We start from the raw sequence: 16,054 nt of genomic DNA, 5'->3' as shown, positions 1-16,054 counted from the left end.
ACTTACTATGGGAAGCTAGAATATTTATCAACGCTTTGGGATATTTTGGAATTTTATACCTAGATAGACAAGGATGTTGGTTTTTGTCAAGGTGAGCAACGATGATCCTTAGCTCTTTACAGTAGAAAATGTGTATATAAGTCATATGCGTTAACTCTAGAAACACAAATAATGACAACTTTCCCATGCTTTTATGTGAGAGTGTTGGTAAAATTTCTAACAAGCTGTTGAGTTTCAGTCTTTCATATGTTATACCTAATACTGAATCTATTAATTTCCGACAGATAGTGGCGTGTCACTGCAAGCCACCTCAAGATGGCCAAGTTGGTGCATTGTTGATCTATACTCAAAACAGCAAAGTAAGTCCAACAACTGCTACCTTTTCTCATGTATATCTGTATCGAATATAACAATATATATATGCATATGCTTGTCGGCAGTTCCAGAAACACAAATAATATGTATGAGTAAATAGGAGTTACACAAGTAAGATGCATGCGTAACTTCTAGTTACACATATTATATGCATGTGTAAGTGCTGAATACATATGCATATTGTATGCGTACCAGCAGATTAAACATACATTTTATACGTGTCTCAGCAGATTTTGGTTTCTTTTTTATGTGAAACTTTTGGGTACACATGTCATATAAATATGTAACTTCTGAATACACATGAGAACTGCATGTGTAACTGCGGCTTACACATCTATCTGGATACGTGTCAAGTATACAAGTCATAATACTGATGTGTAACTGCGGCTTACACATGTCATATGCATGTGTAACTTCCTTTTACACATGCCTATGACATATGTAACTGCGATATATCATATTTAACTGTCGATTACATGTAATACAATTTGCTTGTCTATGAACTTTTTCCAGATTTTTTTTTAGCTGTTTTTACTTCTTTTAACTGCTTTAGCATTCAAAATATTCTTTTAGATTTATTTCATGATATTAATTGTCATTGTTTGCACAAACCAGAGATTTTTTTAGTAGCTTCATATAATACAGTGCACTATGACATTATTTTCTGATTATTGATCTATACTGAATCACTTTGAAACAATAGTTTCTTTAAGATAATAGGATGTGATTTCGTGTAGGTGAAACTGAATATACATTGTTGTATGTACTGTTCATTTTAATCTTATAAATATTGATTGCTTGTGATTTCGTGTAGGTGAAACTGCATATACATTGTTGTATGTACTGTTCATTTTAATCTTACAAATACTGATTGCCTGTTGTTACTTGTTATATTTCAGGTTTCAGATAACTTCATAAAAGCTAATTGCTTAAATGTGGTAATGGTCTCGCTGGAATTGGAGTTGACGCTGAATACACAAATCAGATAACTCTCAACTACACTAGATAGATGCATATGTAACTCTCAATTACACTGGACAGAAGCGTGTGTAACTTCTAGTTACACATGCTAAGAAATTATAAATACATGTATTTTTTTTGTATGCGTTCTTTTTTATGTGTAATTTTGCATTACACATGGCATAAGGATGTGTAACTTCTTGATACACATGTCATATGCGTGTGTAACTTCTGTTTACACATTCACACTATACTTTAATAATTTTGGGCTTAAATTTAAATTTAATTTAATTTGGGGCTTGACAATATATAAAAGGGCATGGATGTCTTTTAATAACTCGGGGCCTAGATTTAAACTTCTTTTAATTAAGGGCCTCATATTATGGGTTATCCATGGGTTGGGCCTTAGCCTAATTTTCCCATTTTAATTTTATTCAGGCCAAACCAGATACGTATCAGTCAGCCTGCCGATATGGCTGCAAAGTGAGAACACTCTTCAGTCTTGGCATAGGGAAGATCCGAAGGGTGACAACATAGACAAAAAAGCAAAAGCCCCTTATCCATATATATTATCTAGTGTAAAGGGAGCTAAATTGCCTTCGATTAACTTATTGATCAGGGAATAAAATTGATAGAAATTACAAAGTTCTCTTCATCTCGGACTTTGTAATTCCACAAGTTTCATATTTGTTCTTATATTGATTTTGGGAGGTTATATCGATTAGGCATCTTCGTAACATTTTGAAGAGAGTAAGTTATCCTAATTACTGAGGTTTGTTTGGTATTTTCTCTATCCTTGAAGATCCATTATAAGTAAACATATTTTCATTACCTAAAATAAGTATCTTTTTGATGTAAATCCACGATATATCAATAGGGTATCAATAGTTAATAGTATTCGCCGCGGCTGAGGCCCTTAAAGAATGTTATCTAAGAGAATGAAGTACACGAGGTCTTGCGAGATCTAAGAGACCGTAAAAATCATGGTTGAAGTTGAATTGCTTGGAGGGTCGATTTGGTCCCAACTACATTTCAGCCAGAAGTTTGATAGTAGGCTATAACTTGTAGCAGCTTAATACAATGCGGCGTTCAATGTGGACGAGATCCTGAGGGGTTTTCTACAAGATTATAGATTCCTTGTTAAAAAAAATTGGTATCTTTTGTTATTTTTTCCCGCATATATTGTTTGTCTTTATAATTATAATATCACAAGTGGTAATCATCCTAGATAATTTTTTAGATGAAACTGTGTAGAACTTACAAGACTTGTTTATGTGAGCTCAAGTTTTGAAATATTGATTACAAGACTTGCTCCTGTTGGAATGTGGTTCGTGTACAATTCGGGTACATACTAGGTTGACCTTGTTTTACAATCAGTTACAAGGATATTTTTTGTTGATAAATGGTTATTGATTGTACAAGGGATCGTTCATACAGGTTCACGAAAGAAAGAGTTGGTGGTGTACTAGGTACCCTCTCCTTTTCAAAACGTGAAAATATTATGCGAGACTTTTTGTTGAATGACAACCGTAGTATAAGAAAATTACAGATGGTTGAATGGAGTATGATTTGTAGAAAGAAAAGACAACGTGGTATGGGAATAAAATATCTCAAATCTATGAATGATGCTTTGGTGACGAAAAGGATTTAGAGATGTGTTAAAAATGACGATGTTGAAAATATATTATTAAAGAGATATATGGTGATGACTAATTATGGACTTTCCAAGATTCCAGTTGGTCCTTTTGGCATCTCAGTTTGGAAAGATGTTACGAGAAGAAGAAATATTTTCATTGAGAACGTTAGCTTCAAAGTTAACAATGGCATATATGTTCTGTTTTGGGAAAAAAATTGGTTGCTTGCGGAACCTTTGTATCGGATTTTCCCTAACTTATTTTTTGCTTCTAGATAAAAAAATCAATCGGTATACGTTGTTTTGGCTGACAATGCTGATAGTATGTTGTCAAACTTGCTCTTACCGTGTAATCTTTCAACTACCGCCACTAGAGAATATATTTGGTTAAGAATGTTTCTGAGTGTCCAGATAAACCATGATGAGGATGATTTGATTTAAAAGGATCTAAATAAAAATAAACAATTCTTTATACGGTCTTGTTATCCCAAGTTGTTTGTTCCATCTACGCCTAGAGTTTACCATGAGAAATTCACATTCATTTGGAGTCTAAAGGTTCCCCCTAAGATCATATTGAAATTACGAGGGTATTGAATGCGCCACGATCTTTTCGATATCAAGCTATACAAACACACCCTATGTAATTCAACCAAAACAATAATGACCAAAGAATTATTTAAAACAAGATGTTTGATATATATTCTAAGTTCGTAAGTGAACTAACTATGGGATTGTACCAATTAGATTAACATACATGTTCGACTACTTAATTATAATATGGAAAGTAAAGTAATGGCACGACATACAAGATTTTGTTAACGAGGAAAACTGCCTGGCAGAAAAACCCCAAAACCTAGTCTAATTTTGAATACTCTCGCATTTAAGCCGGTATCAAAATTGACCACTCTTTGTAGTTGAGACCAAGTACACATTCCTTATTTGCTTAGACCGCTATTAAATCTGTTTTAGTAACCAACTCACTTATCAATCTCCTAAATTGATATTTGGATCAAAGATAAAATAGGGTAAAGAATTTTTCGCTCAATTAATATTACCTCCTTTTCTGGAAAAAGAGATACTATCATTTTTTTAATTTGGCCTATTTTTAAGCTAAAATGAAAAAGTGATAGTATCTTTTTTCCAATAATGGATAGGGTCAAAAATCAAAACAATGATTATTGAAATTGTAGATGGGTGAAAACGATTTGCTGGTTTTTTGGGAAAGTGGAGATTCGAGAGTACGGGCGGAGACTCATCGACGGAGAAAATTGCTTAAACCTTTTGCAAACAGATGCACTGCACGGGAGTGCTTTGAGTTCGAGAGATCAATCTATAAGACTCCGCCTAAACCAAGACAATGGCCGTTCCGGAGTCAATCGATCACAAAGAGGGATGATGGTCGATTTGTAGGAGGGAAGCTAAGAAGTATGTGAGATCAATGATGATCGAGGATTGTGGATGTGTTTGGAGATTTCCGCAAGTGAAATGTTGAGTTCGAGTAAGTTTTGATTGATTGATTGATTGAATTCTGCTCTGTTGAGAGTTCTTGTTCAGATGAGAATTCTTGGTTTTTGAATCGTGGATTCAGAGAATTATTTATATTGCAAGAATAGTAGACATATTGGTCACAGTAAGCGTGGCGGTTGCTGGAGTGAAAGAGTGGGGAAGTGGGAAATCGTGGTTAAACCAGTTCCATGTCGTGCAAAAACTTGGTTGATTGTCCATCCAATACTTTTCTAGCTCCTTCAACTGCTTGCACGACTTTCTCACATTTCCCATCGTGGGTGTACACACGTGTCGTAGGCCGCCAGACCAAAACCCTAGTGAATATGACCCCCCATGTGACATGATTGATGTCTCGTGAATGTGGAATCTGCAAGGCAGACGTGTATTTAATTGGTCAATTGTTGACTTGACTAGACACGAGTCTTAGCCTTGATGAGTCGAGCATGATGAACGAATGTGATATGCTCCGAGACTCGTGGATTGAGCATAAGGTGTCTGCTGAGACAGAATAATGGAAAGACGTTGAGTCTTGATAAATTGTGATATATCATTTTACCAGTTGAGGTAGAATAATGCACAAACGTTGAGTCTTGATGGATTGTGATACATCATTTTACCAGTTGATGTAATAACGATGTTTTGATAATTTGAATTGACGAGCGTCCAATGAGATTGCTCGATCATGGACTTGATGGTAGGAAACACTGCTAAGCACTCGTTTGCATTATGAGTTGTCAAAGAAAAAATATTATAATGGTTGACTGACGAACCAAATATTGGTTGATGAACCAATGAAATATTAATAGCTGGATCAGTGGAATTCTCGAATATTCATAGTTGAATCAACATGAGGAATATTTCTCGGTTGAGAAATTAAATATCAACAGTTGAATCAATATTGCAATAAGTGAGTTATGATCACTCAGTTGATCGCATATTTTGTTAATGAGCAAAGCAAATATTGCTAGTTTAAGCAAATATTGCTCGATTAATGAATTATTGGTAGCGGGACCAAATAAAATATTAATTAAAAATACTGGTAGCTGGACCGAATATTGTATAACTAATTAGAACGTTGATTGCTGGATCAACACAAAATTATTAGTGTTTAAACCTATTCATAATTATGCTTTGCGGAGCATTTGTTTTAAAACCCTAATTTTGATTGATTGTTGATCAATGGATGATTTGCTGAAAATCAACCATTACTGAGATAGGGACCGGCTACATGAGATGGTGAGACGACCATGTAGCTCCCAGATGCTCGAATAAGCATGTGCCAAAGTCATTTTTAGATCAGTTGGTGAAAGGATGATTCAATGCTCGTTTAATCATTAAAATAATAGTACTCGTCTGAGCATTAGGTGATAACCTAATTGTGGAAATAATAGGACCGGCCAAGGGGTATGGAACCGACCCTTGGTGGTCGTGGGACCAGCTGATGGTCGATCGATTGTTGTTTGGAAGAATTTGAACCCAATATGAACTGTATAAGATTATTCATGTCAAATATCAAGAGAGGTGAAAACCAACTTTTGCAAGCCAAAGGGACGACCCTGGCCAACCAAGGTGACATGCCCGTGTGACCATGTTGCTCGTGGCTCAATTATGAGAATTTTGATATTTCCGGATGCGCGTTCGAGCATTATTTTGGATTTTCAGAAGAGTTTGATCTTGACTGAAACTCTCAATTTTGCTTGAATGAGCAAGTAGGACTTTGCTCGTGCGACCAATATTTTAATATTTATCGTGAGAATCTCGGACGGTCATGAGATCATTTGACTTTTTTGGCTTTTTAGAAGTTTGAGCAATATTGGAGAAATATGGAAAAATTAGGTTTTTGCTCAAACGAGGGAGAAATATTGGAGAAATATGGAAGTTTGAGCAATATAGCTTCTTAACAATCAGGTTCACGAAATTTGTGTCTATATACATACTGATTGAGAACATGTTAGATATATAAACTCTATAATCTATATACATATTTGCAAGAATCATTCAATTGGTCTACTTGCAACTGTATTAAGTTTTGTCCATACAGGTTGTTGAACGAAAAAGTTGGTGGTGTACTTGGTACCACCGTGTTCTGAGTACGTAACTACAATACTCTTATCCAAAATTAATTAATAAAATAAAGATTGTTTAGACGTTGTAAGTTTAGTTAGTCGGATACTTTTACAATGGGAAACTGTTTATTTTGTTCTTGTGAATACAAAACATGTGTTAAATCATACTAGTCAATAACTTATATATGAAGTTTATGTATATGTGTAGTAAGTCTGTCATATTAGGAAACCATGTAGGATTTACCTCTTTGCATGTATATTTGGTTCGGTATAAAGAGACATAACACTTTTGTGTTGTGCGGGAATTATTATATTCAACTTGGTATCATCATTCGATCCAACCCTAGATTCCGCAATTTATTATTCTTCTTCTTCGTCTTCTCCCTCATTATTTTACCCGCCTATTATTTCTCCTCACTTTATACTCCAATAATTATTTGCTTTGATTTATATAGACTATCCTATTTTTCGTGGTTATAATTTATATGGTTATGTCGACGGCACCATGTTTTGTCCTTCACATACTCTTCATCTTCTCACTGATGCTGCCCCCGATGCGATTGCTGCTCCTAATACTGCTTATATTCATTGGATTGAACAAGATTCTTCCATTTTGGGTTAGCTTGTACAATCTCTATGCCCTGCTGTGATTGGTCGCCTGGTCGGTTTAATAACATCGCATGATGTTTGGCTGGCTTTTGAACATTTTCTTGCTTATAAAAACAGTGCTCGTGTGCGACAACTAAAAAGAGACCTTCAAAAACTTCAAAAAGGTTTACAAACTTAATATTAACACGTCATTCAAGTTAAGCAACTTTGTGACTCTCTTTTTGTTGTTGGTGAGTCATTGTCCAATATCGCACAAGCTGGAGCGATGCTCAATAGTTTGGATAGTTCTTATGATCCTATAGTTGCCGCTCTGACCATTGTTCTTTCTTCGTTATCCTTGGATCAATTTTTATGTACCCCTTTATGTTTTTAATATGTGTACTGAAGAACATACTTCTCTACTAAACCAACAATCAGTTGATAACATTGCCGCTACTGACTGCTAATCTTCTTCTTCGCGTCATTGACAATTTTCCTCTAATAACTCATCTAGTCCATTCCAGTCTCAAGACTCTTCTTCAAATAAGCCTGGTGGGTCTCGTCGTTTCAGTCCTTTCCCAAATCTGTGGTCGCAACAATCACAATGCTACACATTGACGCAACCCATTCAAGTATTATTTCAATGCTCCTAAAGGATCTCTCTCATTGGGTTCAACAACTTATATAGCCATGCCTGACCATGTACCACGACTATTACCTTCACCTCGGTTACCCCACGGTTGGATTCCTGATAGTGGGGCTACTAATCATCTTACAACCAGATTTAAGTCACAAATACAGTGGTTCAAATCAAATTCGTGTGGGTAATGGTAATACTCTTCCAATAGCTAATGTTGGTACGATTTCTTTTATTCATAATTCCCGTCATTATTTTCTAAAAGATATTTATCATGTTCTCTCTATTACAACTAATTTAGTTTTTGTCTCTCAATTTTCAAAAGATAATAATGTTCTTTTAATTTTATCCAAATTATTTTGATGTTAGGATTCGGCGTGCAAGAAAAATATTACTTCAAGGAAAGATTAAAGATGGTCTCTATCACCGTTACGAGAGATTACATCTTATGTTCTTCGCTTAATTTGTTTCTCTTCCGCTTTGGCATCAAAGATTGGGTCATCCTATGTTAGGCATCGTTAATCGAGTGGTGTCTCTTTATTCTCTACGAGTTGACAATTATTCTGTCTCATTTTTTCATTTGTGTCATGTTAGAAAAAGTCACAAATTGCCTTTCCAGTGTAGTACAACTGTTATAAGTGAACCTCGGGTTTTATTGTTTCTGATTTGTGGGGTGCTGCTCCAGATTTATTTAATAAAGGCTATTGTTACTCTTTATTGTTAATGGATGTATTTACTCATTTTACTTGGATTTTTATTTTCACTCGCCAAAAGTGATGCTTTTCCTGCCTTTATAACTTTTAAACTCAAAATTGAAAATTTCTTAGAGCATCTCCAACAGTGGATGCAAACTATCTGGGAAGTCTTATTAAAACCTTTTCTTTATGAGAGTTTACACATGTCGTAAATATAAGATCCACACCTAATAAAATATCTCCAATAGTTTAAGATTTAACCCTTAGAATATATTATGTGATAAAATCATAATCGTTTAATTTTACTTCAAATGATTATCAAAAAGGAAAATTAATGAAGGTGAATCCGAAGGTATAGTTAAAAATTTCTTTATTAACACCTTCGTATTTAGTATTTCATCCCTCCTAATTTCTAAACCTAACAGTTGGAGATAAATTTATGCTAAATAGGGTCTAAAATCTTATGTGTGATGAAAAGTAAGAGTTTCACCCTCTATTAGAGATGCTCATAGGTAAGTAAAATAAAGATTCCAATTCGAGAATGGTGGCGAATTTAAGAAATTTACTCCTTATCTCAATTCCCAAGTCGTATATCAGATTCAACTGTTTTCAACACTAAAAGAGAACTATTAATCCCTAGATATTTACAAACATCTTGAATCATACTTTCCTGAAATCCTTGTCGGGGCTTAAAAATCTAAATGAATAATGTGTTAGGAAAACCGTGAGTTTTCTATTTTAGGTTTGTTTCCATATTGGCGTGGATTTCCTAATTGGAGTAGTAAATATATTAGGAAAGAGTTTGGCTTCCTAATCGAAAACTAATACTTGGTGCCCAAGTTTGTGTTCTCTCTATATATGACTAGAATTGTAGGTGTGTAGAAATCCAACCTAGAATAGTGTTAATCCTCGTGTTTGGGATTTTGGTGTCTTTGTTTGGAGGGTCGAGTGCCACCGTGAAGGTCGATATCTTTGTGAGGGAAAAACTTATAGAGAGGGGATTTTGGTATTCTAGTGTTGAGGGCATAGCCCTAAACCAAGTTTCTAGTGTTTCCATGTTTCTCCTCTGTTACTACTAAAAAGGTGTAGAAGAGAAGATATGAGGATGATTTGATGAATGGTTTAGAGATTTGGTTTCCATGGTTTATTCATTGGTATTCTCGGGTATTCTTGTTAACTCTTTGGGTCTTTTCCTGAGCATGTAATGGTTTTTTATTATAATGGGAGTTTATCTGATGGTGTTGGTCGTTGATGTAGCCTGTAAAGGTGAACCACATATATCTTGTATTATGTGGTTGTGTGCTTGTTTATCTTATGTCTGGTACAAATCACCAATTTCCCTTTGTGATCCTATGTTTCGCTGCGCTCAGGGTGCCAATTTCCCCAACATATCAGACTTTCTGGACGGGCTGGTGTGATTGAACCTGGAATTAAACGATAGGTTATTGTTCGGGAGGATAAATATATCTAGAAGATAATGTTTCAACCGGTGTTTACACAAAGATGGTTTGTGATGTGATTAACAAATCAGAGGTTCAACTTGGTAGAAGCATATGTTCTTCATTTGGTTTTTATGATGTAGTATGGGATGCAGAATAAAGCTGAATAAGGTGAAGTATATATACTTCTTGAAGGGTGTCAGTAACCATACACTATAAAGAATGGGTTACAAAGTTTGTAGAATGGATGAGGTTGTGAGGTCTCATGTAGAAGCAAGTCCAGCAACACTTCGAAGTTATGCATGAGATGTTATAGATTTATGTTCTTAAGTCTATGTTAAATTATTCTTGATGGCTTGCATGTAATATCAAGAATGTGCCTAATCTCGGAAGCATGTACCACAATAATATGGGCATTCACACAATATATATTCTGAGTTAGTATGATGGGTGTGAGGGTAGTGAAAACCATGTTAGATTGGTGATGGCTTTGCGAATCGCTCAAAGGATTAAGCTTGTTAATCACAGTGGATATATTAGATGGTTTGTTTCAGATACACGGTAATCATGACATGCGTTGGAGTATAATATTGAAGCTAATTATTCCTTTCTGGATTAGAGTTCAATATGTTGTTAGCTTACTGGTTATGTGAAGCTAGTAGTGATGTTTTTGTATGATTCTCTTGGTGATCAATGGCGGAGTCTATGCAAGGATTCGTCGATGGTGATTGAAGATTTTCATGGTGCTTGTGAAACATGATCAATTTCACAAATATTCTCCAGGTGGTTTGAAGAATTTTATCAACATCATGGTGTTTTAGTCGAAGATGGAAGTTCACATTTAAGCTTCAAAAGTAATTCTACGGGTGTATAGAGATGGTGAATAATTCTCGTGGAAGACGGAGGTGATTTCATGTAGTTCGCATTTATGATCCGAGGTGGAGATTGCTAGGAAACAGTGAGTTTCCTATTTTAGATTTGTTTCCATATTGGTGTGGATTTCCTAATTGAAGTAGGAAATATATTAGGAAATTTGGTTTCCTAATCGAATACTAATATATAGGACTAGGATTGCAGGTTTGTAGAAATCCAACCTAGGAGAGTGGTAAGCCCTTATGTTTAGGATTTTGGTCTCTTTGTTGGGAGGGTCGAGTGCTATCGTAAAGGTCAATCTTCGTGAGAGAAAAACTTGTAGAGAGAGGATTTTGGTATTCTATTGTGTTTCTCCTCTGTTACTAGTAACTATGAAGAAGGTGTAGAAGAGAAGACATGAGGCTGGTTTGAAGAATGGTTTAGAGAGTTGGTTTCTTTGGTTTCTTCATTGGTATTTTCGGGTATGTCTTGTTAACTCTTTGAGTCTTGTCTTGGGTTGCGGAAAGAGCATGTAATGGTCTTTGATTATAATGGAAGTTTTTCTGGTGGTGTTGGTCGTGGATGCAGCCTATAAAAGTGAACCACATATATCTTGTGTTGTGTGGTTGTGTGATTGTGTATCTTATGTTTAGTACAAATCACCAATTGCTCTTTGTGATCTTGTGTTCTACTGCGCTCAGGATACCAATCAGGCTCGACCTTGGACAAAGTACACAAAGTTCAACTTTGGGCAACATCCAAGGAGGGGGCATCAAAAAGAGTTCCTCACTATGTATATTAGTGTGTGGATATTAATGAGATATTATCTCACACATAAGTTGGATTTGGATATTAATGTAGAAAGATTAATCATATTCTTAGGTCAATCGCATACACCTATTTCTAATTTAGCGGTCATCTTAGACCCTGGCCATAGATAGTCATATAGCATTTTCCGCTCACACAACCATATACAAAGACACTCATGTATTTAATTACTTAACTGAATATCTTAAAACCTCAATTTCTTTGTATCTTAAAACCTCAATTTCTTTGTAATATTATCGTATGTTACAGTTCAATACACTCCCTATATATCGATACAAATATTGTGATGGTCAAAGTAATACTATTGTTAGCGGAATCTATTATCACTGGTAGCTAAGTAGAGTAATTAACAGTTTAGTTAGTGTACGTAGTACGACCGCATCACCGTAACAATGGGTTCATATTAGAAAAATCCAAGCTAAAAATACATTTTGCACCCTCGGTCAAAATATGTTGACTTGGTCAAATATTGCTGCTAACAACGAACCAAAAGTGTCGACCTAATTGAGCATGGAAAATGAAGAACTCGGCTTAAACAGCCATCTTCTGAAGAAATCACTGAGTTCACTAATCTAATAGAACATCTAGGGGATCCTCCTTTCCTTCTCTGCAGGGAAGTAATGAAGACGTTATAAGCTTCAGCCCTTCTACTTCTTGTATAACTATAAGGATGGATATGGATGCTTAATGAGCAGCAATTTGAGTCTGTGACTTATTCGTATAAGCATAAATGGAGGAAGTATGGTCCCCCAAAGGCACGACTATTTGTCTGGTTAGCACTGAATAATGTTGTGCCGACAATTGACAAGCTGAATAGAAGAGGCTGTGCAATTGCAGAAAGCAGGTGGTGTTTCTGCGATGCATAGGAGGAAGAGGTGGATCATTTGATCCTTGAGGTGTCCCTTCTCGAAAGATATATGGGAGTATTTCACCTCCAGTTTGGACCCTTCTTGGGCGCATAAGTTGTCAGTGAGTGAGAGCAGTTTGAAGGGGTGGCACACGGACAAAATACAGAAACTCATAAAGAGAGTGTGGCCTTTATTGCAATAGCTTGTCGACTGTCGCATATGGTGGGAAAGAAATAGGAGAGTTATGGCTACGAAGCAGGCAGGAATAAAGAGGCAACCGTAATTGAATTCAAGAAACATATCTTTCTGCCATCTCGATTAACTTAGTTTTAGTAACCTTTAAGCCTAAAACCCTTTAAACAGAGAAATAAAAATTGTTAAAATAAATTTGAATTCTTACCTATGAATGAATGAATGAGATGTGATTTCAATTCACCAGTAGTCTTTACAGGAGCAAATTCCATCTTTGAAATGGTGGAATCTGTTTCGATCTCTAACAATAATAGTTCGATCAAAAATCTTTGAAATCAGTTTTGTGTATGTATGACAGTCCCTGGACATTCTCAGGTTTTTAACTACTCTTATTGTGGATTCTTGGCTTGTGTATAAGAGAGCGTATGCTATTGCTAGTTTTTGACTGTGAGCTCTTAATCGATCTCGTTTCTCCTCTTCATCTACATCAAACAAAACTTGGGATAAGTCAGGCAAGTAGCCTTCGAACTTCAATTGCCACTCCATCTGATGAATCATCTCATATATATCATTACTTTTAGGATGCGACTTATCTTGTGAAACAAACTTGTGCAGCTTCCTCTTCACCTCAACTGTACTAAACCCAGGAATTTGACTCAACCCCTTATCAGCCATACTCTTACGAACCTTTGCCAAATCTTCCCACCTGTGAGCTTTTGCGTACGTATTCGACAGAAGCACCGAATCACTTGTGTTATTCGGGTCTAATTCGGAAAGCTTTTCACTTGCTGTTTCTGCAGTTTGTAAATGCTCATGAACCTTACATGAGCTAAGTAAACTACGCCATATAACATCGTTTGGCTTCTTTGGCATTTTCTTTATGAATTCTACTGCCTCGTCGATCTTCCCTGCACGAGCTAGAAGGTCAACCAGGCATCCGTAATGTTCAACTGTAGGTACTATCTGGTGCTCAAATCTCATCTTTTTGAAAAGCTTCAGACCTTCATCAACAAGGCCTCCATGACTACATGCGCTTAAGACACCCACGTAAACGATTTCGTCAGGAGTGAGCCCTTCATTGAGCATGTCTCCAAAGATTTTCAGGGCTTCCTCTGCACGTCCGTGAACCGAAAGCCCTGAAATAATAACAGTATAAGATAACTGATTCCTCCTTTGCATGTTTTCGAAGAGAAATAGTCCCTTTTCTATTGATCCACATTTTACATACATGTCTATCAAAGATGTCTGAACTATAACATTCAGTTCACTTACGTTCCTTAGCAAAAATCCATGGACTGATCTTCCTGAATCCAGGGAACCCAAATTTGCACAACATGAAAGAACACTTACTAGTGTACTTTTGTCAGCTCTCCATAAACCCTCGTTATTCATTTCACTAAACAATCGTAAACTCTCATTCCAAAATCCCATTTTAGCATGAGAACCTATAAGCGAACTCCAGGAAGCAATGTTAACTTGATCCATACTTTCGAATACCTTAAAACAGGATTGCATTTCTCCACATTTTCCATACAAGTTAATCAAACTGTTCTGAACATACAAATCAGAGCCAAACCCGAACTTGTAAGCATGCCCATGTACTTGTAGACCTTCTTTGATGGCTGACAAATAAGAACAAGCTTTAAGAAGAAAAGGGTAAGTAAAATTATCTGGTTTTACTCCTTTCCGATGCATTTCTTGATATAAAAGAATAGCTTCCACTGTATCAGTGTCCTTCACATATCCTCTAATCATGGTGTTGAATTCAAATACACCCGGGTCACTGATATTCCGAAAAATCGAACAAGCATAATCCATACTGCTCCATTCCGATATTGCGCATACGGTCAGCAAATGGCCTTCACGTCGTGCATCCGTTCCAAGCTTGAGTATATGAGCATGGACTTGTTTGAAATCTTTCATGCACTTGCAACTTTGTAAGAGAGAGAAACATTCTCTCTCACAAGAATTCAATTCTAAGCTTCTTGATGGATGTTTTACTTGTGGTATCAACAGATTGTGCTGTTGATGGACTGTTGTCCTAATCATACTTTCATCATATCCATATTGGAGCGATCCCTTTTTGTTGAGTCTGATGAGATGTGTGAGCTCAATTCATTAGAGAAGTGAAGAAAAAATTATAGGAAGAGTTCACACTGATAATAATAGAAATTTAACAGCTGACTTTGTAAACAAATGTATTGCAAATTTAGATTTCTCTGAATTGAAAGTTTCTCTCATTTTCCATGTTTGAGGGAACCATGATAGTAGTCTGTGTAGAACTATGGGGGAGCTTTGAATGTTAGCCATAAGATAGAAATATGAGAATCTATACATGACAGAAGGATAAGATAACATTTGATTTGATTTGATTTATCTCTCTCTATCCTTTGAGAGTGTACATGATGATATTGTACTACGGCAGTATGTTAAGGTTGAATTCCAGCTCTCGAATGTATTACTACCACGCGGACTGATCCCTGAGTAAGAGATGTCCACACGGTTAGAAACACGGAGATATTGCGGTATCTCGTTACACTTGAAGTGCTACACCCACGGCACTTTCTCCCAACAAAAATCCCAACAGGGGAACAAATGGATTAGATCTATTCTTTTAAGAGTTTGTCCACTGGATTGTATGTGAAGATAAATGTCTAAGTCCGTATAGGATAAACATTCATTTTTCCTAAAATTCATCTCCAACCCCAACTTCTTAAATCGATGCGAAGACGATATGACTTAATTGTGCATGCATGATTTATAAAGGGGGATACCAGTCCTATTAGGGGGTGATACCATTTCATATAAGACAAAAAGATATTAAGCGATCCTGACCGTTGGGTCTATGAAATGGTATCAGTCCCTAGTAGGACTGTTATCCCCTTTATAAGTCGTTTAATTGTGAACGTGAATGTCTATCCTAGTAAGCTTTTGCTTACTGTTGATGGTGGTTTTTTGTTCAGGGTTAAGATTGTAAAACCTCGCATTTAATAGGTCGTTTCTCTGAAAAAAGATAGAACCATGTAAAAGTGATGAGTGTTCAACCTCTTCACTGGCGCATTTATTGAGCAACTCAATATTTCCTCATGAAATTTATCCAGAATGGTGCATGTAGCAACAATCCCAAATATTCTGTAAATTTTGGCACCTTAATTGTATTATTCAGTTAATAAGTTTCTTTGAATGCTTTCTATGCTATGTTCCCCGGCTGAACCCTTAATGTTGATATGGCATGGCAATTTGTGTTCACTCGCAGAAGAGTAGCACGAATTTCCAAGTATCAAGGTTAAGGTCCTTGCATAAAGTATTTAATCGGAAAGCATACTGCTCTCTGGCAATGAACTTAAAGGACTCTGTGTCAACACATATAATTCAATCAATTTTGTGATAATTCACAAGATTGAGATATTACCCTAACTAATTTGCAAAAAATAG

The 16,054-nt window shown here is 36.0% G+C and overlaps 1 protein-coding gene across 1 annotated transcript; it reads right to left on the bottom strand.

Annotated features, from left to right (window-relative positions):
- Positions 1-12,688: 12,688 nt before the first annotated feature.
- Positions 12,689-14,937, bottom strand: LOC113297629 (pentatricopeptide repeat-containing protein At1g31920-like). The gene has a single exon (XM_026546161.1). The coding sequence runs from the start codon at positions 14,666-14,668 to the stop codon at positions 12,860-12,862; it is 1,809 nt and encodes a 602-aa protein (XP_026401946.1). The 5' UTR covers positions 14,669-14,937; the 3' UTR covers positions 12,689-12,859.
- Positions 14,938-16,054: the final 1,117 nt, after the last annotated feature.

Source organism: Papaver somniferum, chromosome 7 (genome assembly GCF_003573695.1).
Source record: "Papaver somniferum cultivar HN1 chromosome 7, ASM357369v1, whole genome shotgun sequence".
In the NCBI taxonomy this organism is placed as follows: domain Eukaryota; kingdom Viridiplantae; phylum Streptophyta; class Magnoliopsida; order Ranunculales; family Papaveraceae; genus Papaver; species Papaver somniferum.
This window is presented reverse-complemented; position numbering and strand designations above follow the sequence as displayed.

Excerpts from the sequence above, each read along its gene's own strand:
- LOC113297629 (XM_026546161.1), bottom strand. The coding sequence starts at position 14,668 with ATGATTAGGACAACAGTCCATCAACAGCACAATCTGTTGATACCACAA.